At 36.6% G+C, this 26,469-nt stretch overlaps 1 protein-coding gene across 3 annotated transcripts in view; it reads right to left on the bottom strand.

The window, feature by feature from the left end:
* Nucleotides 1–26,268, bottom strand: part of LOC128821940 (3'-5' RNA helicase YTHDC2-like) — a 29,693-nt gene extending 3,425 nt beyond the window's left edge. The window contains exons 1-27 of one of the 3 annotated variants that reach the window (XM_054003367.1): nucleotides 26,044–26,268; nucleotides 25,696–25,786; nucleotides 24,020–24,216; nucleotides 22,004–22,200; nucleotides 21,195–21,361; nucleotides 18,254–18,356; nucleotides 16,846–17,002; nucleotides 14,794–14,901; nucleotides 13,550–13,698; nucleotides 13,031–13,166; nucleotides 12,516–12,642; nucleotides 12,191–12,256; nucleotides 11,028–11,206; nucleotides 10,757–10,853; nucleotides 10,589–10,676; nucleotides 10,423–10,503; nucleotides 9,432–9,514; nucleotides 8,284–8,389; nucleotides 8,030–8,149; nucleotides 7,409–7,681; nucleotides 6,841–6,967; nucleotides 5,689–5,894; nucleotides 5,071–5,266; nucleotides 3,862–3,971; nucleotides 2,267–2,556; nucleotides 1,669–1,846; nucleotides 595–798 (exon numbers count right to left, since the gene is read on the bottom strand). In XM_054003367.1, coding sequence (XP_053859342.1) covers nucleotides 595–798; nucleotides 1,669–1,846; nucleotides 2,267–2,556; nucleotides 3,862–3,971; nucleotides 5,071–5,266; nucleotides 5,689–5,894; nucleotides 6,841–6,967; nucleotides 7,409–7,681; nucleotides 8,030–8,149; nucleotides 8,284–8,389; nucleotides 9,432–9,514; nucleotides 10,423–10,503; nucleotides 10,589–10,676; nucleotides 10,757–10,853; nucleotides 11,028–11,206; nucleotides 12,191–12,256; nucleotides 12,516–12,642; nucleotides 13,031–13,166; nucleotides 13,550–13,698; nucleotides 14,794–14,901; nucleotides 16,846–17,002; nucleotides 18,254–18,356; nucleotides 21,195–21,361; nucleotides 22,004–22,200; nucleotides 24,020–24,216; nucleotides 25,696–25,786; nucleotides 26,044–26,224 — 4,017 coding nt within the window. In that variant the 5' untranslated portion in view covers nucleotides 26,225–26,268. The remainder of the gene's footprint in view (nucleotides 1–594; nucleotides 799–1,668; nucleotides 1,847–2,266; nucleotides 2,557–3,861; nucleotides 3,972–5,070; nucleotides 5,267–5,688; nucleotides 5,895–6,840; nucleotides 6,968–7,408; nucleotides 7,682–8,029; nucleotides 8,150–8,283; nucleotides 8,390–9,431; nucleotides 9,515–10,422; nucleotides 10,504–10,588; nucleotides 10,677–10,756; nucleotides 10,854–11,027; nucleotides 11,207–12,190; nucleotides 12,257–12,515; nucleotides 12,643–13,030; nucleotides 13,167–13,549; nucleotides 13,699–14,793; nucleotides 14,902–16,845; nucleotides 17,003–18,253; nucleotides 18,357–21,194; nucleotides 21,362–22,003; nucleotides 22,201–24,019; nucleotides 24,217–25,695; nucleotides 25,787–26,043) is intronic. The other 2 variants (XM_054003366.1, XM_054003365.1) reach the window with 2 other exon arrangements.
* Nucleotides 26,269–26,469: the final 201 nt, after the last annotated feature.

The following is a 26,469-nucleotide window of genomic DNA, read 5'->3' as shown; positions in this document are numbered from 1 at the left end:
AGGTCAAGTCTTTACCTTTAAACTGGCCACAAATTTTTCCAAATTGTTGACAAATACCTCACTAAATGTGAACTCAAGACAGCTCTGGAAGAAACATGGCCATGACTTTCCAGCTTCCTAACTTTGAGAAACTACAGTTCCAGCAGAACAGTTTTTATTAAAATTTGTATTAAAGACATAGGATTTTCCTGGCTTTAGAAAGCTGTGACTTGATTGTATCTTCTTGTTCACTTACAACATTTATTTTGGCATGCAGAGAAAAAGGCAGCAATCCTCTGCTTTGTATGGATTTCTTTGTTTGTTCCACTGCTGCTGTTTTAAAGCATTTATGTAGGGTAGAAACATTACTCTGACTCATTATGTTTGGAGACAACTTAGTTTTAACCTTTGAGGGGAAAACTGAGTTCATCAAAAGGGACTATTTTGGAGAAGAATGAAGTACTCTCCCTCAACAACCGGAGACATTGGCACAATACCCTACTTATTAGAAAGTCAGAAGTCATAAGCAAAGCCCTCCATGCTGTACACAGCCATTTGCTGCACTCTCCTAAACCATCAACCACCAACAACAACTGGTATCAGCTAAGGACTCACCTGGAAGTGTCCAGAGCCTTGAACAGAAAATATTAAGTAAACCATGCTGCTTTCCCAAAAGGCTCCATTCAGTTTTCGTTCATTACTTGGTCTAGTGGACCATATTCCCTTCTGTTGAGAAGTATCAATGTTCTGCAAGTTGCTACTTTTCATTATAAAGTACCGAACTGGAGTATTTTGTCTTGGTGAAGGCGATTTGGAAGCCTGAAAGAATTAAATTAAATTAATAAATACAATAAAATAAACCAAGCTTTAGCTCTGAAGTTCTACACACATGCAGACAGACCCTTCAAGAAGTTCTTCCTCCACTGTCCAAGACTATACAAGAAATATACTATCAGCAGTTCCTGTCAGAATTGACTTGAAAGTATATTTACATCTATTTTACATTTTTAAGCATTTTTCAAAATTATAATTCATTCATGAGGGGCAGCAAGCAATTATGACAGAACATGCCTACAGAGTCTAGTGATTAATTACAATTTTTTGAAGTCTGAGAAAGCTTCAGATGACACAAAATTAATCACTCTACACTGTAGCCTGCAGCACACTTGCATTTCCATTTTCAGGAAACAAATTTTCTCCCTGTAACACTGGCTGAATTTAAAAAATACAGGGAGAAAATAACCTCACTAAAAATGTATGCTTTATTAAATAATCATCAAAAAACTGCCAAGCAGTCATAATGAGGCAGATAACACAAAACTTAGACAATCAGTACCAATGTATGCTGTAACAGAAACAGAGTTCATAAATGTATGTACTGTATACACTGTCACTGTTTATTACACCAAGTTAAAAAAAAAAAACCTCAAAATTGGATTTTTTTCCTACTTTGAATAGCTGTACTTCAGAAGTCTGCAAAGAATAACATTCTTACTGTATTACACTAGTATAACAAGGATATTTATTCTTGATTTTCAATTCCAAAATAAATATTATGTGGTTGTTAACAATGAAAATCTAAGTTAGGTTCTTAATTTATCAATACAACACCTGATAGTTGCTGAAAGATATCAGCAAGAGATTCTATTAATTTTGAAGAGCAGGGTAATATGTTTATGAGAACTGTACCTTTCCAGATATTGGAGAAGATGGACTAGCACAGGGGCTAGGGAAGCTACTGCTGTCTGCAGACTTCACTGATGATCGATCTGACCTGTCATCTGAAATTTGTTTGGAGTGCAAAGTATTTTTTCGTTTGTATTTCTTTGGCTTATGAAGTATGGGACGTGCAGACCGCATCAGAACTCTAAAAAGTAAAGGTAGATACACAACAGACTGAGTTTGCAAGAGGTCACAGAACAATTTATATCTACATATCAGCCTACTGGATGACCATATATATATTACAGTAATTCCAAAACATATTAAACATTAAATAAAAAAGGATGCATTCATTCTGAGTGTTATGGTTAAATCTCTTCTGCTACTTCTCAAGGAGCACAATTCATGAACACTATTTCTGACTGCTCTCCCAGCATATATATTAAATAGTTCTCAATGAAATCACAACTACAACACAGCATAGGACAGTATCAAAGCTTTCAGCTGTATTTGTATTGTTTCTTTTTTCTTAATACTAGCAGAAATTCAAGTGATGTTTTTTATAGATAAATAAATTAGATATTTATAGATAAATTACAGTCTCTGGAAGATTTGAACATCTTACTTTTCAGCATTAGAGGAGTCACAGAATTCAGTTTCTACTGTACTTCTCCTGGTGTTAGTTGACCTCCATGTAGATGGTACAAGATGATCTTCAGAAGCCACAGGTATTGGTCTCTGACCAATTCCTGAAGGCTGCTGCAAACCTGCAGACTGTTCTTCAGCAGTTAAAACAGCTACAACTGCTCTTACAGTTGCTTCATCAACTTGAGACCATGGTTTAGAAGGAGCTCGCATGCGACGCAGAAATAAGCTATGCCACTTCTGTCTGAGTTGCAACAACAAACCAGCAGCCTGTAATGAATTTCAGTTCTGTTAAAGACTAATAAAAAATGTATCAGTTAGGCAAACAGTATCCTACATCTTTCCTATCAGGCAGCAGCTGGCATTCCGGCAAACTGAAAGGCAAGACTAAGGTCTCAGGGAGGGGAAGAAACAGCATAATTTAAATGTGAGGTTTATCTTTTCTTTCCTCAGATACAAGATAATTTCTAAACCATTTCATGCTGCACTGCACAAAACTTAAAATTCTATTGTAAACACACAGGATTTTTCACTTTTCACTTTAAAAATTTAACTTTTCTTTAAAAGCAGTCTTTTCACATCTAATGCCCTTCCTGCCAGTTCAGTTTGTATTTATGGGCTCTTTAGACATAATGGAAAAGACCTCTGGTTACTCTACCTTCAAACACAATCAGAGCTTTGCAATAACCAGAAGACTTGTATCTTCAAAGGCTGGGGCTTTTTTCTTCTTTTTATAAAATCTGACAGCAATTTTCTTTCAGTGGTTCCAGTTTCAGGTGCTCCATTTTAGTCAAGCAACTTTAATCATCCTCTCAGAAAAAGAAATACACAATATACCATTTTTACTGTTCTCTCAAGTCCTCCTCAAATTTTGTGTAATCCAGCTCAAGCTAAGGTCTTGTGTGCTGGGAGCACCACACAGGCAATCCAGGTGACCACAAAGAGCAGAAGGGCCATTATGCAGCCACTACCTCCTGCAGTTTGTTGTTCCCTGCAGCCATTTTCTTTTGTCTGGCAGTTTCTTCAGAATCTCCTAACTTAGGGAAATGGATCTAACTGCCAAGCTGGAAATTATAAAGCATCAGCTTACCTAAAGTGCTTCTGAAGCAGATCCAACAGCAGCTGACTGCTGAGGCTTTCCTGCTTCCCAGTGTGATATGTGAGACAGCTGCACCATGACAGAGGAAGAAGGATGAACACTTGCAGTTGGCTAGGTAACTAACTGTTTCTTCCTTTTTGCTTGCAGGTGCAAAATTTAAGAACCATGGGTTGTTACAATCCATAGGAAGCCCTACAACTTGGATGCTGAATATGTGAATTCACACAACTGACTAACCTGGGCAAAAGGAGATTGAGTCCATGTTTGTATGTTTTTCATATTTCTTACTGAACTCACAAAATAAACATTAACTCATTTAGTATTTTTTCCTGTAAATTTGAGAGATCTGAAGGGATCATAACAGCCATTCTTACAGTAAATTTTTGGTTATCCAACTGTTCTGAGAATCTTTTTAGGATGGTACGGCATAGATATTCTTCTACACAAACCAGGCATGGATGTGATAGATTACATACTTCAGAGTCCAGTTTGAGGTGAAGCCATTCATCTAGCTTCAGTAATGATACATTAGAAGTTGTTCTGTCCTCCATCTCACTGTCACTGCTATCACTGGATACCCTGTCTCCTGAATTAAGTATAAAAAGTGCATTAACATTTCTGTATTATTTACATTTACATACAAAAATTTGAACATTACTATATTACCAGCAATAGGCTGATTTTCCTTCTAAATTTTCACTTAAAATGTAAACATCTGTAAGCACACTTTTTCATTTCTGCATATACACCCCAGAAGCTCTAACTGTTCTTTGCTTCAGTAAGGAGAACAAGTTCCTAGACCTCTTAAGGGTCCTACTACATAAACACCTATATTGATGTGATCTGACTCCTCCATGTACCTTCATCAATAACAAGCCATTATCAAACTTCTGCCTGAAGTTGTTTGTAAAACCACACATCGCTCTATGCTTTATATCTTAGTATAACAATTAAGGGAAAAAAATTATAAATGCACATGGTAATTTAGGATTCCTTTTTCAAAGTGCAACTCAATCAGCATTATTTTAAGGGTAACAGTTTCAGAGCAGTCGGGAAAGTAGCAGTCGGGAAAGTCAGCTTAGACTCTTACTTCAAACTAGTATTTCTACAGAACTGACAACAGATAAGATTGTTTTTGCCTCTATTCTTGCAGTACCCAATTAAATATGAAAAAGTGAAATTTTAATAAATTACTACTTCTAGCAAATAATATGGCTAATCGACATTAAAAGTTATCAGTAGAAAATAGTCTTTAAAATGCATGTGTCAACTGAAAGCAATATGATTACTTGCCACGTTAACTGTAACTACATTATTCAGTTTGAATCATCTGGTTCAAAGTATCAAATAAACTAGGCTGTAGAAAAAATATACATACTACACTTCTCAGCATTAGTACTGTCTTTAGATATTTTGGTTGCATTTTTTATTTTTTTTGAAAACTATACTGTAATTTCTGAGATTCCAGAACTATAAACGTTACGAACTTAAAAGGATTCACAAAACTCAAGACATTTGTAACACAGCCTATAAATTATTCCTGTACAGCTACAGGAACTATATATAGCTCTTTCATTTTAAGAATTAGCCAAAATATGTAGAAAATAGACTTGAAAAATAAGTTTTCCAAATCACGAACTAGTATAATACCAATGCAAACATTCCAAATCCAGACTCCCATATACCTTGACAGGATGAAGATGCCTGTAAAGCATTACTTGGTAACCTAGCTGGCCCACAGAAGAGAGCAACAGAGATGGGTGTTACAACAGAGCAGCACCTGATGTTTGCTATTCTGTGAGCTCTCGTCATTTCATCATATATCAGCCAGTCTGTAGGGAGTGCCTGAACAGCGGCAGTTTGGCCATTCACTGGGAGAATCTGTGCAGGAGCAAGTAAGAATAGGCTATTTTATTGTCTGTGTGTAATTAAAATAAATTTTAAACTTAGTTCTTTATGTATGTAGAAATAAATACATATATATTTACATACTCAAGAATTAAAAAAGCACAAGTATATTCAACCAGATTTAAAAGTTATCCTATCATCTCAAATGAAAATATTTTGCTTTAAAAGAGGATCTAAAGAAATATGAGCTTCAGAGCAGAACTTTTTCCTCATAACCATAAGCAGAGATTGTTACCTCATCCAAATACTTCTACAACTAGCTTTTTCTTTTTACTATTTTGTCTTGTTCCACTTAGCAGGACTAACTGAAATACTGGAAAAATAAACCAACTCCAAATTTTCATTCTATCTCCTGCCAGAAAAAATATTTTTGAAGAAATTCAAAGTGTCTTTACCTTTTTATACTGAGGTTGACTAAGAACAGAGGTTGGATGAAATCGCACTTTCTTCTCCTTCGGTGCAGTTAAAACCAGGCTCTCTCTGTCTACATGTACAAGATTGGGATACATCCCAGCCACTAAGGCAGCTTTAACTACAGCCCAGTTTTCAGAGTTAGTATTAACATCTCTAATATCAGCTCCTCCTCTGGCTCTAACAAAACCTGAAGAAATAAAGAGGTCAAAACTGTATTATATTTGCTTGTATTTAAAATCTACTTTTTTGCTTCTCAAAAAGAATTTGAAAAAAAAAAAAAGTGAAATAAACTACAAATTAGTTGCATTTTTCACAACTGCCAACATTAACAGCACCAAGAAGAAACCCTTACACTGAAATCCTTCCTGGTAAGGGATTTAATACTAGTGTAGAATAGAATTGCTTTTTATAATACTTCTTAGCTTAACAGAGTATTAGAAATAGTGCAGTTTAACTGCAACTTTCTTACAACTTAGTGTGAGTGGACCCTGGTCAAAATCTACAGTAGGTGAACTTTAAATATAGTGTAGGTGAACTCTTTGTTAGCATGAACAGCTAAACAGGTGAAGTAACAGCTATCTTTGGATAAAGGATGAGACCTTGGAGGGCCCCAAGGCTGGCTCAAGCTGGAATATAACAGCAGGTAACGGGCTGTCCACACTGAGGCAGTGGAAGACCTCAGACCATAAATTGCTATTGGATCAAGAGAAGTATGCAGGGAATAAGCACGGCACACTATCAGTAAGGGGGAAAGAAAGAAAGGGATTTCTTTATTCAGGATTCTCTCCAGGGACATCCAGCTTGAGCTGAAATTAACTGACTCTGCCTCAGAACCTAGGGTCTGAACTCATCTGAACAACTGCCTCAAGAAAAAATTTACTAGAACATACAAACATAAAAGGATACATGTCTCACACTACAAGACAGCAGGACGTTGAACAGTCAGACAGTCAGGGTACTTTCAGTTATGACAGCTGTTCCCCAGCCATATTTTCTCACCCAAACATATACCCCATGCCCAGCATAAATATGTACTGGTCTTTTTCAACTTAGGAAGGAAAATGACAATTTTCCTTACAATTTGTTTACACTTAACTCTAAAATTATGTTAGAACTTTTTTCAACCTACTTACCTGAAGCTCTAAGCTGGCTAAGCAACTGTGTTCTCATTCCTACGATGATTTGCATTGTGGCTGGAGACAGGAAGTTCTTTTCACAGAAGGCTCTCTCCCAGCCATCACTGCGTGCCTTCTGCCACGCCTGTAAAGAAGAATTTTTTAACATTTGCCTACTAATTTAAATATCTAAAATTCAAATATGCAGAGTTCTAAAAACTACATTTACATCAATAAATCTAATCAAAGTAAATGTATCTAACCTGACCTATTTAACCACTAGACATTTTTTCCCCATTCCCTAACCAAAACATAACAATAATTATGTTATTTTAAGTTCATTATATTATTATAGAGATCACTATGTCAAGGTCACTATTTTAAGTTATCCATGTAACTTGATATGAAGTGGCATCTTGCTGCAATTTACAGAATTTAACCAGGTTTGAAAAGGTCGGACAAAATGTGTCCCTCAGAAATCTGTAAGTCTAATATATAGGAAGGCCATAGTCTACGATTCTACGCCCAGCTTGGTTGGTAGGTCATTTACTCTGATGTATAAATAGTTCTCATTCTGAAAGGATACCTGAAAAGCCCTGAGAAGCACCATGTGGTCGCTGAAGGTTCCTGCAGTAAAACGCTTCCTGCACAGCATTGCTGCACGCTTTTGAGAGGCCAGCGTGGGCAGCACAAAAGGGTCTCGGTAGGCAAGAGCACAGGCAATGGTCAGAACAGGATCCAGGCACTTCAGAACAACGGCACACAGCACCATTTTACCAAGGTGTGGCTCCACTGGTAATTCAGTGAGATGATAACCAAGCTCAGTGAGATCTTCCCAAGGATCCATGGCATCTATAGTCTGTTTGAAAAAAGAAAAACAGTCGGGATGTAGGGCAAAGGGGAAGAAGGGAAACGGGGGCAAAATTAATTTACAATGAAAGCAGAAAGGATATGAATATTGGACATTACCTAGTTTTTTTCCCAAACACTAAAGAAGCAAGTCAAACTAGTTTCAGTTCAAGATTCTACAGTAGTCCCTTCCCTTAACATACATACACATACACAAAATGAAAACCAACAAAAATTCAAAGCATCCTTAAGTAAGTGAACAAAACTTTCAGTACAGTTAAAAGTCAGTAAGATATGTTACCACACCACAAATACTAATTAAACACAATTCCCATCTAAATTGTATTCCTCTGCTGACCTTGAGCATTTGCAGAGCATTTTTCACAATTAAAGCTGGTGGAGGATCAGGAGCTTTCATAAGAAAGTCAACAACTGAACAATTAATTGGAGCCAGAAGTTTTGTGTATAAACAAAGCTCCTGTAAATTAAGAAGAAGAAAAATACTATTAAGGTTTGGGAAAGAGAAAATACTTACACACCTTTTTGGAGTTATTAGTATGGTCTGGTGATAATACATTTTTTAAAAGTTGTAACTTCTAAGTGAACACGTACCTGAAGTGGCATTCTTAGAAATTCTGGAGTCTGAAATTCCAACATATTCTCAAACCGCAACCTACTGAAGAGACGAAAACAGACTCCAGGTTGACAGCGCCCAGCCCTGGAAAATAAAATGTGGGAAGATGTGAAAATTAAGAGTTTCTTTTTTATAAAAACCCAACCAAACAAAAAACAACCCACACAAACTTAGAATGCAAATGCAGGAGGTCCAAGAAAATGGTAATTTTGTTAAGAGAAAGTCCCTCATATGAATTAAAAGGGTTTTCCACTACATTAATTATTTTTGACAGTATAGAAATGTATATAATTTTATTATAAGAAAATACTTTCAATAGTTATTATAATTTTAACCCTACACTGAAAAATCTGGACAAAAAAGAAGTAAGACCTATCTAAGTAGAGTGACATAATTTTTTTGCTAACTTGAGATCAATCCAAATCTCAGCCATCCTGTGCCATCGGAAAGCTAAGTTGCAAACTTTGTTTCTTCCTTTTCAAATTCCCCAGTTAGAAGTCTAGATGTAAATGGTAGAATGAAGACGTGTGAACGAAGGAACAGAGACAGTAAATGCTCACAATTCACGCTCAAAAACCTGGAGGATAATGACAATATTTTATCTCCAAACAGGCATTTGTTGCTATCTACACACATAACTTCTCAGCCCTCACTACGCTAAGAAGAGTATGATCCTGAGAATCCTGATGAGTATGCAAAGTCATGAACACTTTGGAGATGGTCAATAAGGAATCCACTGCTCAGTGTCACTTCTAAAGAAAGGGTGCCAAGATATCAACTAAAAACTAGCAGTAGGCAGTCCTTTACCCACAGACAAACTAATGTGGCTGCTGGTGCTACATGGCAGAAAGAGGAATTAAGTTCATGGGGGAACAACAACCTAGACCTAATGTAAGTTCTGGGACATTCTTGAGTGCCGTTTTTCTGTATCTTGGGAAATTACTCCAAGAAAATACATGCTGACTCTTTATTTACTGTAGAGAAGAAGTATTAGCCATTGTTCACCATGATACTGGACTAGCCTAGAAATATTATCCAGTGTGGCTGCTACAGGTTTGCACTTTACTCTTAAGATACAGGATGGTTGAAATCTGCAAAATAAAAATAAGTATCAAGCATTTATTACCTGCCTTTTCTCTGGAGAGCACTGGCTTTTGAAATCCACACCATTTTCAGCATTGTAACACAACTCAGTGCATCAAAACACTTCTATAAAAGCAGAGCAACATAAAACCATGATTACTCATGATACATGAATTAAAAAGTTATTAATAAGCTTTTAACAGAAGTTCTTTAAAAAGCAGAAAAAAGTAATTTTAACAAACACCAGCAGCTTCTGGCACAAAGGTACGCTCTGAAGTACCTCCTTTCAATTGAATTTATAATACATGTTTTGCATTATCTTTGTGCTACAGTTTCCTAGCGTGAAGTTTTCTTTCTAGTCTCAGTAGGTAATTTTGAGTCAATAAAAGATATGGACTGTATTTTGAATTATCACAAATCAGGAAAAAACATGTTATTGTATTGATTAAAGTCTTCTTCTTTGTCTCACTTGGAAACCATATCCTTATTTTCTTATATTTGATGCAAAGTTACAGAAAAATGGTATTACCATAGGAACTTCAGAAATTTGGCATGTATCTGCCCTATGAAATCCAACATTTTCAAACATATAGGTCTTAAACTACTTCATCATATTATCTCTCCTTTCCTTCACACTTAATTTGGGAAGGGGCATTCAACACAACATAAGCAATACTTAAAAACTTAATGGATTTGATTTGGACTTGACACAATAGTAGGACAAAGGGAACTCCCAATGCTCTCTTAAGTCTCAGTAATATGGCGGTCTAAACAGACGGACTTGTTTTAAAACAAAAGAAATTGTAAATTAAAAAAAATACATCAACATTTCAATCTACAATAGTTTTATTAACATCTCATTATTTACAGTATTTGTCATAAAAAGAATGTCAAAACTTCTGTGATTTTTGTTACTTGACATGCACTTGCTGTCAGCCTACTAGAAGAAAATTGTACTCTAAAATTTACCTATTATATATTATAGACTAACACTAGAAAGTTTACTTGTCACAGAAGGTTTTAACCAATCATACCTCTTTCACCTTGCCTGAGTCAATAACAAATACAACATCATTGACTGTTATGCTGGTTTCTGCTATATTTGTAGAAAGAATCTGTAAATAAAACAACCAAAACTATAGTTAAAAGCAAAGACAAAAGAGATTAATACAATATCTGACAAAGTCCTCTAAAACTTACTATTTTGCGCACACCAGGAGGTGGACTTTTAAGCACTTCCTTTTGATCCAAAGTCTGCATATTTGAATGAAGCATGAAAACCTGATATCTAATGCAAGACAAAGAGCACATTTAAGTATTTTTAAAAGATGCAATTAACACCTCAACCATAGGAACCAGATGCTTTACCTGTGCACATTGTCAGCAAATCTCCTGTCATCAAAAAGAATACGGTCCCTCAAGCTAACTATCTCATCATATCCAGGAAGAAATATTAAAATTGCTCCTGAAAAAGAAAGAGGTTTGCAGAGTGAAGCAGCAAATTCACTTAAAATGTGCATCAGTTCTGTGCAGAGTAGCATTTGGAAGGTTTTACATATTTAGTGTTTCCAAAAGAAGGGCAAGATTCATCAAAGGCTCAAAGTACAATAATTTACTGGGAGTGTATGTTTATACTTACCGGTCTCACAACTATGACAGATGTTATAAAGTAAGTGCATAATGAGGTCTAGATCCACCTTTTCATCATCAAAACTATGATGATAAGCTGTCAACAGTTCTCTGTCCTCTGCACTAAGGTCACTACCACTTGTTTGGACCAGGGAACTTTCATCTAGGTTTCCAAAACCTGATGAAGCACTAAAATAGAAAAATGCATAGACCAGAATCAAGGCTGTTTGTTTCAGGTGTACATTCAGACACCAACTAAACTTAGATCAACACAAACAAAAGTACTCCTTTCAAATTTTAATTTTAAAGTGTAGCAGAACAGCACCTCCAAAACACTATTACTGGTCACTGGTTTAAGTGTAATCCAACAAAGCATGAAACTTCAATTTTTAGCGTAACTTTAATTTTCTTACTCTTTATTGAAACACAGCCATAAGCTTAGTGTCAGAACTCGAAATATGAAGACACTACTTGTTTACCTGTTAAATAAAAAGTATTTAAAAGAAACGTTTTCCCAAATGTTTTCCTCCCATAAGCAGGTACTACGCAAACGGAAACTAAACTAAAAAGTATTCTAAAAATACTGGTCTCTACAAAATGATAACTGAACTGTAACTGTAAGTTAATCAGAAACCAATTTTTGAATGACCTAGTATAAATGTTATTTCTACTGAGTTTCTTTAATATGGCTACTGTGTATAGACAACAATGTATAGATAAAAACACAACAGGTTTGTTTCCTAAATAAGCATTTGAAATTAAAATGGTACATAGTAAAATCATTATAACTATTTATCTAAGTCACTGTACTTAAGTCACTATACTCATATCCTGCCTAGACATATACTCATGATAGCAATGCCCACATCAAAATGATAAAAAAATAATAATATGAAAGAAGTCTACACCACTCTAACAACATTTATCCTAGGATTTGCACATAATCAATGTGCAAATTGATAATCAAACACTATCAATGAAATACACTGAATACAAACACAATTTTTTTGAAAAAAGCATGTTTTTGAAATATTCCTGGTCTCAAATAAATCCTGCTATTTAGGTCAGATTTAAAGGCATAAAAAGCTAAAAATTGTTCTGCTTAGAAGACAAAATGCAAATTTCCCTTCAACGTTTCCCTTTAACTGTTTCTAGAAAGTAGCTGTAGCTTACCTGTAGGATTCCAACAGGTCAACAACTTCTGTCTGTCCGAAGTGCTTAGCCCAGTCCACAGCCATCCTGAAAGAGTACCCAGAAATCTTTTTTAAACTTCTTGCTTCAAAAGACACACAGCCTGAGAACTCTGAATTAAGAATTCAATTTATAATTTCAAGAATACAATGTGATAAACAGAATTTAGAATGTTTCAAATGTCAAAATTTACTATTGCTTACAGTAGTCTGTTAAGTTAGCAATTAGTTTAAATGCTAAAGAAAATTCTTTCTCACTTGTATGCTGACAAATAAATCTATGTTTTGATTTGTCTGTTTGTTTTTACCAGCCATTAGATGATCTGCAGTGGATATTTGCTCCCATACTGATCAGCTGCTCTACTTGACTCAAAAAGCCTCTCCCTGCAGCAATCATCAGCGCAGTCGCAGTGGTTTCACTGTGCCTATAATCAACTGAGAATTACAAATAAATAAATAAATAAACAAATAAACCAGCAAACCAAACAAAAACATTCTTTTTTTTTTACCTAAATATGGTATGAATGTGGCTTACATGACTTTTAAAATCCAGGGCAGACAGAATTTGTTTTCTGACTTCATCCCACCACTCAGTTCATGAATTTAACACTACTTTAGACAAAACAGTAGCATCTGCTAATACTTCAAAGCAAGTACAAACAAAAAATAACTAAAGAATTCATTAATTCTGTTAATTCTATCCACTTTTCCAATAGGCATCAGAATTCAAACCCAACAACGTTTGAAACTGAGATAAAGCAGACACAGAAATTAAAGTAGTTTTGTTATTTTTTTTTCTTATGCATTAAGATGATAGACTTACCACTGACATTTTCAGTCAAAATGAGATGGAACACCTGAGCAAAGGCATCAATATCTTTACACAACCAGATATCAGAAAGACAGGAATCCATTTCTTTTATTAACCACAGTTCAAGGCAATTCACATCTTTTTCAGTCTGAAGAGAAAAAACAGTATTGAAAGATAGATGTCTTCCAATGCTTATCTTTATTCTTATATATTACATATGAAAAAATTGAACAGTTGCTTTTCCAAGTAATAATCAGAAATCCAGCATTCAGGTACCAGTTAAAGCATTTATTGTACCATGCAAGTACTTTAAACAATGGTAGTTTGGCCATTTAAGCTGAAGAAAAGTTGTGTACAAACCATTGTAAGTGAAAAGCACACTTTGGCTAGAGTAGTTTTTGACAATTAAAAAAAAAAAAAATTCTATAAAATATGCTAATATCCTTCAAGAAATTCTACAGGAATAGTATCTGCAGAAAACAGATTTTAAAGTAGATTTAAACATATCTCCCAACAAAAGGAAAAACTTACCAGTTGGTTAAATACTGTGTCACCATCATCACCCAACAGACTACACTCTTCAGTTGCCCTTTGGACAAATTTTGGTCTCTCAGGTTCCAGCTTACTATTATTTTCTCGAGCAGAACACCATTCAGTAAGAGTGCTTTGCTGTTTTTCTTCTACAATGCATAAAGGATTACCATGAAAAGTTTTACCATCATCCTAATTATCCATTAATTTCAGTTTAAAAAAAATAGCTGTATCTAATCGCAAAGTTAAAACTATTTGATCTCTTATTTAATCTAGAACATTGTTACCAGTTCAACATAAATTCCATGATTAAGGGCACCCATAGTGCACCACTGCAAAAAATCTGCTGTAAGAACAAGGCAAGAAATATCACTTGGTTACTTAACCCCATTAAGCCTGCAACTTGCTGCATTCAAACAGGATTCCTAAGTAACTTCTACACAATTCTCAATCCAGATCTTTCTCCAGAAGTGAAATGCCAAAGAGCAATGATATAGCTCTTGCATGTAACAACTTTTTGTGTACCAGTGAAATAAACAGTAGAAGTCATCAGTGCCCCAACTGAGCTTTTCTGCCCACAGGAATCATAGCTGAGCACCATGATAAATGTTTAGTTAGGATTTTATGTTACAGCTTCAGGGTTGGCTTTTTTAAAATTATTTTTAATAGTCATGAGAATAATTACTTTCAGCTGCCAGGAAAACTTCTCAAATACTGTGATCAATATAGCCCAACAGTTAATAAATTGAAAAGAACCTCCTATATTTGGTTCAAGTGTGTTACTATTCCTTGACCTAAATACGTTAAATGCATTCATGTCTGAAGAACGCACTTAAAAATTTTAATAGCAGAAACCACTTCTGCGCAAGACGTACAAAATCCTGCCTTCTCTAATGGCTGCACTTAATTTCGCATCTAAACGTCAGCATATTGTATCTTATAGTGTTCACGTGGGCAAAACCCATGCATGTAATTCTACTTCATAATTATTTTATTTTAAAAATAAAATATTTATCAACTGAAAGAAGTAAGAATATAACCACTGAAAGTAAAAATAATTTTTTCAATCACAATTTACATCAAAAACGTAAGCACAGAGTTTTAAAGATACGTGCTGTCATCTAATTGTGTCTCATTTAAAAATCTGACTTTAAAATTTTAACAGAGAATCATTTTACTTGTTGTTCAATCAATCAATCAGTGAGACTCATTGTCAAGCCATAACAATTAGCAAGTCCACCAACCTTGCTGCTTCTCTTTTTTGTACTTTACCATCTCTTTGTTTGTATACCCAGTACTTCGTAAAATGTCCTCCAAAAACATCTCTTTAACTTCAAAAGGTCTTCCTTGGACTAAAAGCAGAAATAATTCATGAAAGACTAGATATTCCCAAGCTTTGCTTTAAGAACTGATGTTCTTAAAAATAGTTTATTTATAGACAAGAAAGTGAATTAAACATGATTAGGACCTGATTTTATGAATTACTATATTCCTTGGAAAGTCTTGTAAGAGTATCTTCAGTTGAGTTTATCTTCTTTAAGCCACAAAAAAAATTTCAAAAAGGAAATGCCAGGTGCATACCTTGTTTTTCATTAACCTCTTCAATTCTATTAAGTGTTAATAGCAAGAGATGTAAGATTGACAGTTATTTACTGCAATTTTACCAAATGAGAAGAAGAAAATAGTCACTTTTGTTTAGGTGAACAAAAAAGAATTCACTGCGTAAGCCACCTGAATTACTCAACATAAGAGCAATTAAAGAAAGTTTTATCATAAGATCCCATGAGCAGACTGGCATGTCTGTATTCAACTACCTCCTTTCATGAGAAGATGGACTTCTCTAAATGTCCTCAATTAGTGCAGCCAATTTTGGCTTTCTTTACTGACTACTTTCCTAAGAACTTACCCTGATTTCTCTTCTAACATCACTGTTTTCTAGACCTTATTTTTGGATATTAAATTATGTTTCTACATAGGAAGAATTTTTATCCATTTTTGGTTCCTTAGCACTACTTAGCACTTAAAACAGCTAAGTTCAGATCACCTAAGACTATCTTTCCTTCAGAAAGAACAAGTTACAGTTCACATATTTTTAGAAGCTTCTAAAACTAATCACAAACTCTGTTTTCAAAAGAAACCCACAACTAAAAAATGTTGGCTTCTGTCTCAAGCTACATCAGGGAAGGTACAGGTTGGATATTAGGAAGAATTTTTTCACCGAAAGAATAATAAAGTATAGGAATTGTCTTCCCAGGGAGGTGGTAGAATCACCATCTCTGGATGTGTTTAAAAAAAGACTGGACATGGCACTTGGTGCTATAGTCTAGTTGAGGTGTTAAGGCATAGGTTGGACTTGATGATCTTAGAGGTCTCTTCCAACCTCATTATTCTGTGATTCTGTGATTGTGTCAGCTATACTGCTGGAGAATCAAACCTTTTTCATTATATTAATTTTTAATTCTTAAATTAGCAAAATTGGAAAAAGCATCTTTTCACTTGTGAAGTCCAGTATGCAGTAACAGTATAACCCCTGCAGTAAACTGAAGAAAGAGACAATAGCTGGAATTTCCAAAATAAATCTATTGATCTAAAAGGATGAGAAGCTGCAAAAAAAATAAACTGGAAAGCCACACAAAAATTACAATGAGGTTTTTCTCCTCCAGAAAAATATTGCCAAATATTAAACAAGCTGTAAGCCTTATTCTCCTAGGCAACAATTTAAAACCGAAAACCAGAAATTAACACTTTTATGTGTAAATGAGAAAAAATAACTCTTTCTCATTAATATCCCCTAAAATTAACTAATGACTTGTGTAGAAAATTCTAAACAAACTGAAGAATAATATGATTAAAACATAAACCCCAATTTGCCTAGGACTGCACTTCTGAAATGAATAGACAGTTATCTGAGTTTTATCCTCTAACTAGTAGCAATCTCTAAAGCCAGAACTAGAATCTACTGGAATATCCTAATAGATATCACACTCTTGTAAACCCTAGGGTCTGTATTGCTATGCAGACCAGCATTTTAAGAACCTTTTCCTCCTTGACTTGAACATGGAGGGGGCCATGACATCCCTGCATTTACAGAATGTCCATTGATAAAAACAATTCCTTCTGAGGTAGATGCAAATAGTTAAGAAATAACAAACGTCAGTAAACAAGGAACGACTACTGCTGGTAACTGTAAGTGTATTTATCACGTGCCTTTACTCAGAATGGTTTGGTACAGTTCAGTTAAGATCTGTGAGACTCAGGGCAGGTAAACTGAGATTTAAGTTTACTTAAGTACTTACTGTGTATTACTGGGCAACATCCAAAATACCTAATAAAGAGATCTGCATCTAGAGCAGCACTAGAAATAATTAGTTTTAAATTAGCTTGGCTTTGCAACACATCTCTCAGTTTTATTAGCAAGAAGTCACTGAACCTATCTCTCTCATGTACTTCATCCTGTAGGAATGGAAAGAAAAACAACAAAACAAAAGAACATGTAAACATCACAGATCCAAGATTATATATTTTCACAAACATGATTTTTTTTTAAACTAAAACATGCAATTTGGTGGTGCATTGCAAAGGTATTAAAATGTTTAAGTTTAGCTTAAGAAGGATTTTTTTAAACTATCCAAAAGTTAAAAAAATACTTTAAGAAGTTTTATAATGGTACCAGAGCAGACTGCACTGTAATGCATAACCCACCACAGACCTTAATTTCAGAGACCAAAATGTACATCTGAAACTTCTCTAATTCTTGCACTTGAATTTCATTTTCAAGATAAAGCCACAAACTGCAAATCCGGCAAAATTTATTTCAATAAAATTACCTTTCACAACTGGTAAGAATTAAAAAAACTGTATGATACCACATAATAAGAAAAAAAAGATATATTTCTTAGATCCATTAAATCATGAGCAAAGCTTAACATTAAGGCACATGTCTGATTAATCATCTTTGCCTATCTTCTGTTTAGTTTTATATTCTGAATGTATGAATCAAGAACAAGATTTCCAGGCTGAAGTCAAGAATGCACAAACCATTCTTCTGCTTTTTTCCTCCTTAGTAAACAGACATGCACCTAAAATTACCACGTTTTTCTTTATCAGCAGTGGAGAACTTGCAGTAAACTTCCTGGTTTCACTGACTTATCAAATTCCACAATAGGAAGTTCACATAATCATACATGAACACAAATAATTTGCTAGAAATTAGACTACATTTTATGCTGAAAACATTGGGTAAACAAAGGAACTGCTAACTTGGTACTGCAAAATCAAATACATGATAACAGAAATTCTGGCACACTTGCATTGAACCATACGCATGTAAGCCTTCCTAAGGCTTTTCTGCTGACAGAGGAAATTCATAAAAATTTTGACCTCTGCCCTCCACAATCACATCACAATTCCAAAATTAACCGTTGACAAAAACCTAATATAAGATGCTTTTACAAGAAAAAAAAATAAAACAACAAGCTCTAGAAAAATATGCATATTTCAATTAAAAAATCACTAACTTTTTAAAGTTAATTCAGATTATAACTCAACAAAAACACCTTAAATGTCCATCAAATTAATACAGAAAACTAGGGTCTCATCTTCCACTTAAGAAATAATACATATGCTCCATCTCAGTGTGAGATGGAGCATATGTATTGTTTCTTAAGTGGAAGAAGCATATCCATTCAAATACAAGATCCTTACCACAATAACATGTGTCACAGTGGAGAGGATGCTGTCTCCTGCCATCAGTGTGCGAAGCAGTATGCCATTAGTGCAAAAAGTTACCAGTGTCTTTGGAGAAATCCTAGTGAACAGCAAACAAAGATGCTTCAGCTTTTTTTCACCACTTAAATGCTGCTAGCTTCCCACTATTTACTGAAAATTAAAGATTGAGCGGCTCCTCACCAGAAGTGGAATCACAGTTCTGTCACCAAAGAGCTCACACATACTATTTGTTTATAAACTATGCCTGTTCCCTAAGAGTTCCTAAGGATTCTTACTGCTAATGCTCAAAAACTTCAGAGAAGCGATTAATTAACAAGGAGAGATTAATTTTTTTCTAAATTAACAAGCAAGTGACACAGAATCTTAAGAACCTCACCATGTTGTATTAATTTACTGGAAAATTCAGTGTGGACTGTCTTGAAAAAAACAGGTTACAATTCTTGCAAATACCCTCAGATATAGTCTTTGTCTACATGTGGTAGGTTGACCTTGGCTGAATGCCAGGCACCCACCCAGGCTGCTCTATCCCTCTCCTCCTCAGCCAGACAGAGGAGAAGGAATTCAACAAAAGGCCCAAGGGTCAAGGTAAGGACAGGGAGATATCACTCACCAGTTACCATCATGGGCAAAACAACTTGATTTGTGCAACTTGGTTTAGCGTATTACCAATTAAATCCAAGTAGGATAATGAGAAATAGAATCAAATGTTAAAACACCTCCCCTCACCCTGCCCTTCTTCCCAGGTTTAACTTCCATTTTTCTCCAATTCCTAACCCTCAGTGCACACGGGGACATGGAATGGAGGCTGTGGTCAATTCACCACACCTTGTCTCTGCTGCTTCTTCCTCCTCACGGGGGGGGATTTCTCACACTCTTCACAAATTGCTCCAGTGTAGGTCCCTCCTATGTGGTGCAGTCCTTCAGGAACAGACTGCTCCAGCATGGAACCCTCATGGGTTCACAAGTCCCACCAGCAAAACTGCTCCAGTGAAAACTCCACTCTCTGTGGGGCCACATGTCCTGTCAGGAGCCTAGCCCAGCACAGGCTTCCCACAGGGTCACAACCTCCTTTGGGCAGCCACCTGCTCTGGTATTGGGGTCCTCCACAGGCTGCAGGTGGACTGCTCCACTGTGGACCTCCATGGGCAGCAGGGAAACATCCTCCTTCACCATAGTCTTCACCACGGGCTGCAGGGGGAATCTCTGCTCTGGCACCTGGAGCACATCCTGCCACTCCTTTGGCACTGACCTCGCCATCTGCAGAACTATTCCTCTCAAATATTCGCAGTCCTCTCTTTGTACTGCTGTACAGATTTTCTTCTCAAATATGCTGCTCCAGACTCACACTCACTCTTTTTCCTGATGGGCTTGGCTAGAGGTGGGTCTCTCTTACAGCCAACTGCCAGAGGCTTTATCAGACACATGGGAAGCTTCTTCTCACAAAAAACACCCCCCTCACTACCAAAATTTTGCCATACAAACCAAATACACTATACCTGACTGAATCTCAAATAAATAAACTGAACCTTTCCAAATGCTTCCATTTTTTCAAGAATCTAAAATTCTTTGAAAGTACTTACTGCCTGTGGCAGTGCTAGTTGTGCAAGCAAAAACAGCAATTACTTCCTCCAACATTGACACTTTAAGTACTGAAAACTTCCACAAAAAACTGTAGAGTACTAAACAAAGGAATACACATACATATGTCTCTATTTCAAGTTTGGAATTCTCTTTTCACTTCAAAAATACTCCTACATGTTAAATTCATGGAACACATACCAGATGGAAGTGCTTTACTTTTTTAATCTCGTCTCTCTTTCTCATCAGCCTTCTAGAAATCACCCCTACTGTCTAATAGACAGTAAAACATAAAAAAAATAAATTTCCGTGTTACTGCAAACACTTCCATCCAACATTTTTTGTCAAGACGGAAACAGTGCCATCTCTCCCTTTTGCTCTTTCTCACGTGAACTCTTTGGTTCTTCTGCACTGTTTCCAGTAATTCTTCCATCTGACCTATACTTTATTTTTCTTCATTCAGCATAATTCTTCTACAGAACGATCATCCACTTTACTTGAAACTCATGTTTACTTGCTCCTCTAATCTTCTAATGCTCTTCTTCTAGCCTTGTGACCTTCGGTATGCATAACAAAATTCTTTAACTCGGCTTTGCTGTTCAAGTGCATTCATTTGCATTAGAAATGTATTATCGTCATCCATATAAGCAACATAACCAGCCATGTATTTTGCCATCTTCCTCTCACTTGTATCCCAGCTGCTCCCCATTCCTGAAAATCCCACTATTTACACAATTCAAAGATTTTAGAAACCACACACAATCTACAGAATTTTATCCATCCCTGCTCTGTTTTAGGAGCAAATTCCTCAAGTCATCTAGAATTTCTGCTTTTGCTTTAAACATAAAAAATGAAACAGCGTAAATTTAACCCAAAGTAGATTGTTAATGCTCATCATTGTTCACTTTCCAATTTTGTTGTTTTCCCTTTTCTGTGCCCTATAAACTCCCTCCACATAGCTTTTGTCACAGCATGCTGGTCTTCCTAGCAATTTTCAAAACTTGCAGAACTTTTGGATTTATCAGTGTTAAAATTAGAGAGGACAAGGATATCCACACACATACTCCCTAGAAGAAATCAAGAGAAAGCTCCTGCAGTTTAGTTCTATAGAACAACTCACTGCAAGAAAGGGGAAAAGGACACTTATTTTCTTCTGCATAATACAGAAGAAAAACCATCCTTTTCAACTCTTAAACATTCATTACCCAAAATAACACATCCTACTTATGCTTTACACAGTGATATTTTACTGGGCTGCATCCCAAATACACTGCAGTTTAAATAACCAACACAAAACACCAATACCAGATCAACTGACTTTAAGAAATGTCATCAGTACCTGCTTTCTAATCGGATCTGATAACCAACTGTCTGGCCAATCTTTTCTCTTCTTTCTGCTGCCACTCTTTCAGCCACAGCAACTGCTGCCAAACGTCTTGGCTGGGTGCAAAATATACGGCAGGGAGTTCCATTTCTGTGACAGTCATCAAGAATAAACTGGGGGATCTGTGAAGAAGTGGTTTAAATTTATACTTAGTTTGATGGACTTGTAACTTTTTTATCACAATGAAACAATTTAACTACACCTCAATATCGCACACATTGTAAAATTACTCACAATAGGATTATCATTGCAAATGTATCTGAAGTGGCAGAAAAGGCCACAAAAATCAATTTCATCTATTAATATTCATCTCTTTCAAACAAAACACAACAAAAACAACAACAAAACGCAACCAACCAACCAAAAGTTGAAGCTTCTCGCTCCTACTTCAGGGAAATCTATGTAAAAAAACCTGTAAATTATCTTTCATTGTAACCCAATAATACTCTGGATACTAGAAACTAGCTTTAGAAGGAAAAGGGTATACAAAACTGTAGCTACTTTTCCTTCAATATTCTATGATTATTTTAAAGACAAACTGATATCCATCAGATAATTGTGCAGAATATTTTATGTTTTAAATATGTATCTGCTGGCTTAGTATTGTAAAAGTAAGAAAGTTAACTGGAACACTAGGACCTGAATCACATGGGAAAACAAAAGCCTTAAAACTAGGATAAAAAATTCTTTATTACAGAAATATTGCAGATTTGGCATCAGTTTGGTATAAATACTGTTATGTTTTTTATTTCACTAAAACGTACTTGAGTAGTTTTTCCTGATCCAGTCTCTCCAACAATCAAAACAACTTTATGGTCCTTTATTATTTTAACAATTTCTTCCTGTTTTTCAAAAACTGGTAGGGATTGCCTGAAGAAATCAAGCTCTGATTCCCCTCTTTTCACAGGAACCTGGGAGATACCATCACTAAGTCGTCCACTTGTCTTCACTTCTTTGTTTTCTGTGAACAGAAGTCAATAAATTATAAAGGAAGCTCACTAAAACACTGGTTAAAATTGTACTTAAAATGAACGCTTCTGATTTTATTAGCACCCCTGCTGATAAAGTGAGAAACTCATGACAAATTGAAAAATTATTTTCATGGTAACACATTGTGTTATGGTGCTTGAAATAAATATAGTTCAAAGGATTTTTTACTTTCATAGAAATTTTAAACACAACTGCATTATCACAGTACATTGCTCAAGCTAAAAAAAGGCATGAAAAGCTTAAAGAGAAATAGAAACTAAATCAGAGAAAAAAAGCCTTGGCCTTTGCATCTATTTATACATTCCCATCTCCAGAGTTTGCCTACACAAACCCACCACAGAGTAAAACATTTAAGTTATTCCAAAGTGCTAATTGTGTTTTCCAACAAAAAGACAACTTTACTGTGATTCACATGCCTTCTTTCATATCCTTGTCTTTCAAGATCTCCTTTCAGTCAGTCTTACATAACCTAACAGCCTAGTCCATAAGACCTGTCTTAGCAGGTACTAATTGAAACATGATATATTGAGAGCCTTAGAGCCACACAGCAGTGTGATCTATCAGAAAGCAATGCGCAAGTAGCTAAAAAACCTGCAGTCTTCTGAGGAGGCTACTTCAACATCAGTATGTTAAATGCTACTCTGTAATTCCTTAATAATTATTTTCTAGAAAAATGAGAAGCTCACTCTCAATGCAATTTTAATGCAATTATATAGGCATAATGTCATTATTTAATGCAATTAACAGATTCATGCATTAAATTCCAAACACTGTTTTACCAATACAAACACAGACTAACAGATTAAAAGAGCCAAAGACCATTCTGGAGATGTAAAAAGTAAATTTTACACTATTCATTAATTTATACCCTACGTCCCTAAGAAATTGCTTTTTGGTACATTTATTATAGTTTCCCTCTGTTCACTAAACAATCTTATTAAACAAATGAAAGAACTGAGAAAGAAAACCAGCAAAGGAAGCACTTAATTAACACAATGAATCAGAAATACCCACTTAAAGAAAGCATACTGCTATGTTCTCTGTTCACTACACCCAGCTTTGTACACAGAAACACAACATATCTTTTACAAACACAACTTTAAAGCAACAGCCACGCTAAAAGCGTTATTTAAAAAACCCATCTTATATCAGAAGTTTGTCTTCCAAAGGACTTTATATACTCTAGAAATCTAGGAGTTTACATAATAGCCCAAGTTTACTTCATAGCTCTTACAGACCGAATCTATTTTAGATGACAAAACAAAACATGAACTCCTTATTTTATTAAGGACATGAATTCCTACAGGCACAAGAGACAATTTCATTTTCTCTTAAGGGTATTCTTACACAGGGTGATGGTAACACTTGTCTCTTTAATCTTACCCCATGGAATTTGCAGGGATCAAGTCTGTATCACAACAGATTTGATTAATCACAACTGTATTTAAAAAAAAAATCTAGTTGAAATTGTCTCAAAGAATCAAAACTAACTTGATATAGGGGAGACAGGAGACATTGAAATGTGGGTGACATGACTGCCTGAGCATCTTATTGTAGTAAGTATAGTACTTACTACAGTCTTATGACACAGGTTTTAAAAGACCCTCTATTAACAATTACAAGTCAAGCAAATCATTAGGTTTGTTTAGAAAGAAGAGTGTCAGTTAGTTAGGACAAAAGAAGAGATAGAAAACAGAGGGGCTTGTTTTGGGTTTGGGGTTTGGGTTATGGGTTGTTTTATCAAGTAGTGTTGATTGACAAGTCCATATGATAAGACATACTGAACATACCAGATTCAACAGCATATGCATTTCCTTGTTCTGTCTTTGGCAGAAGTTCTGTTCGTTCTTTATTTGTGACAGGAAAATTTCGAATTAAAGTACAAACAGCATGTTTTGTACCAGGAGTTAAGGCACAAGTCATTACTGTACGCTTTAGTTCTGATCCATCTTTTTTTCTTACAGTTAGGTATCGATTTGCTCCTTTTCTGGGAGAAAGGAAAAAAGGCATTTCAGGAATAAGCAAACTAGTTACCTCCATGTAACGATCTTTGACAATAATTCCTTCAATGTGACTTTCAGCTTATTTTCAAACATAATGTCATAACGAGAATCCTCCAAATAATATCCTAAGTAGCATAATGCAACGTTCACAATAGTCATCATCAAAAGCAGCTTCTATTCATGCGAGGTACTGCAGAACAGACAGTGCAGGCATCAGACTAATATGCCCCAGTTATCACTGTATTTGTCTCCCAAAATACAGTCAGCTCTACCAATCGTTTTATCAATCAATACTGAGAGTTATGACATCACACTGACTTTCAGACTAACTTGAAAGATACAGAAGTTAAAAATCAACAAATGATCCGAATAGACAAAAAAGCTCCCTGCTAGTGGCATTCCAAACCTTAACAAAATCCAGTAAAACTTACCAGATCTCAGGATGTTCATTATCAAAGATTTATTATGTAGAAATGGAGCCAAAACACTTAACCATAACACTGATCTACTTCTCAGACTGAACTCTTGACACCAAAATGCAAACAAATATTGTAAATGTACTTGAAACTGAACTAACATGTGCTTAGGCTACAACTGACAGATCACCACTTTCAAAACAACTTCTCAGGGTAAGAACAGAAGGTCACACAAAGAGCCCAGTGACCTGTCCCTGGCAAGGGTGGAAGACTGGTGCAGGTATGCAGGTGCTGGTGAGGGTAGCCTCTGTGAGGAGAGGCACAGCCATCTCCAGCAGCCCCTGGTAAAAACGACTCTGTCCTCTTTATATCCTCATTTCAAGTACTTACACACACTGTTGAGACCCGCCCCCCCCCCGACCCTTGTCTTCTGGAGGCTGAAAAGTCCCAGCACTTTGGCCCTTTCTGCATAGAGGAGATGCTCCATCCCCTTCACCAAGTTGCTGGTCCTTCACTAAACTCTCACCAGTCTAGTTCTCTGTCCTCCTGGTGATCCCAGCCCTGGACAGACACAACGCTCTTGGTGTAGCCTAATGGGTGCTGAGTAGACATGAATGATGACCTCCCTCTGCCTGCCAGCAACGCTTGAACCCATTACTATGCTTCCCAACAGAAGCACTCTTTTGAAACATGTATTCTAAGTTGCACTTTACCTGTCAACACAGGAGATTCTATGCAAAACCTTTGAAAACACTTTAGTGCAGGGAAAAAAAAACCCAGGAAGGATCTTCGTGAGAAATCTTTCTTATGCACATGAAGTCCTCAAAACTGCATTACAAACTAGCATGCCATGCATTTTTTTACTTAGACATCAAGCAAAGCACAGAGACATTTATATATACTTTTTAAAGTTTCTTCTCTAGTACCATTCCCCATGACACTGCAGGATAAGTTAAAAATACAGATAGTTTTAACACTGATAACAAAATCCCATAAATTTGCACCAAAAAAGAGAAAATAATACATAAAAATAAAAGTCAAGCTTACCCTTTACTCTTTGATATCAGTCCAAGAGAATGACAGAGCCGGTGAACAAACGCTCTTTCGGTTCTAGTGAAAGAAGACGGAAATTCCATTTCTGGAAAGAGAATTTAAAAAATAAAACCGCGAGCACAAAAACTCAACAGGCAGTATCCCTGACGTATGACCTCGGCGCCACGAGTTTGTCAGTCCCCAAACCCACCACGCTTTCCATGCACAGCGGGACTGATGGCAGCGCTGTTCCCCGGCACCCGTGCACCCCGAGGCAGCGCGGCCGCCCGAGATGCTCCTGCCCGGGAGAGCCCGCGGGCCCGGCTGCCCGCCCGCCCCGCTCCGCGCGGTTCCCCCACGCACCCGTGTCCTCGCCATAGCGGAACCGCTCCAGAGCGAGGTTCACCGCGATCTCCACTTCCTCGTCCACGCGGATATCCCTCAGACCTTTGCCGCCTCGGCCGCGGCCCGGCGCGGCGGGAGCGGCCGAGCCCGCTGTGCCCGCGCCGTGCTGCCGCGGCGGGACGCTCCTGGGCCGCGACATGGCTCCGGCATAGAGCGGGGGCTCTGCCACACGCGGAGACGACAGGCGCTGCCCCCGACGCTGCCCCCGAGCAGCAGGGCCGGGCGGGCCCGGCGCCGTGACGTATGCCCAGCGCCGGGAGGCTGTGGGCGGAGATCGCACCGGCGCGGCCGCTGCGGGGGGCGGAGCCGCCCCGCACACGGAAGGAGTGCCTGGGGTGGTTTTGGCCCCGACAGGGTTTTACAGACTGTGTCGTCGAATCGGTG

This window comes from Vidua macroura, chromosome Z, assembly GCF_024509145.1.
Source record: "Vidua macroura isolate BioBank_ID:100142 chromosome Z, ASM2450914v1, whole genome shotgun sequence".
In the NCBI taxonomy this organism is placed as follows: Eukaryota; Metazoa; Chordata; class Aves; order Passeriformes; family Viduidae; genus Vidua; species Vidua macroura.
This window is presented reverse-complemented; position numbering and strand designations above follow the sequence as displayed.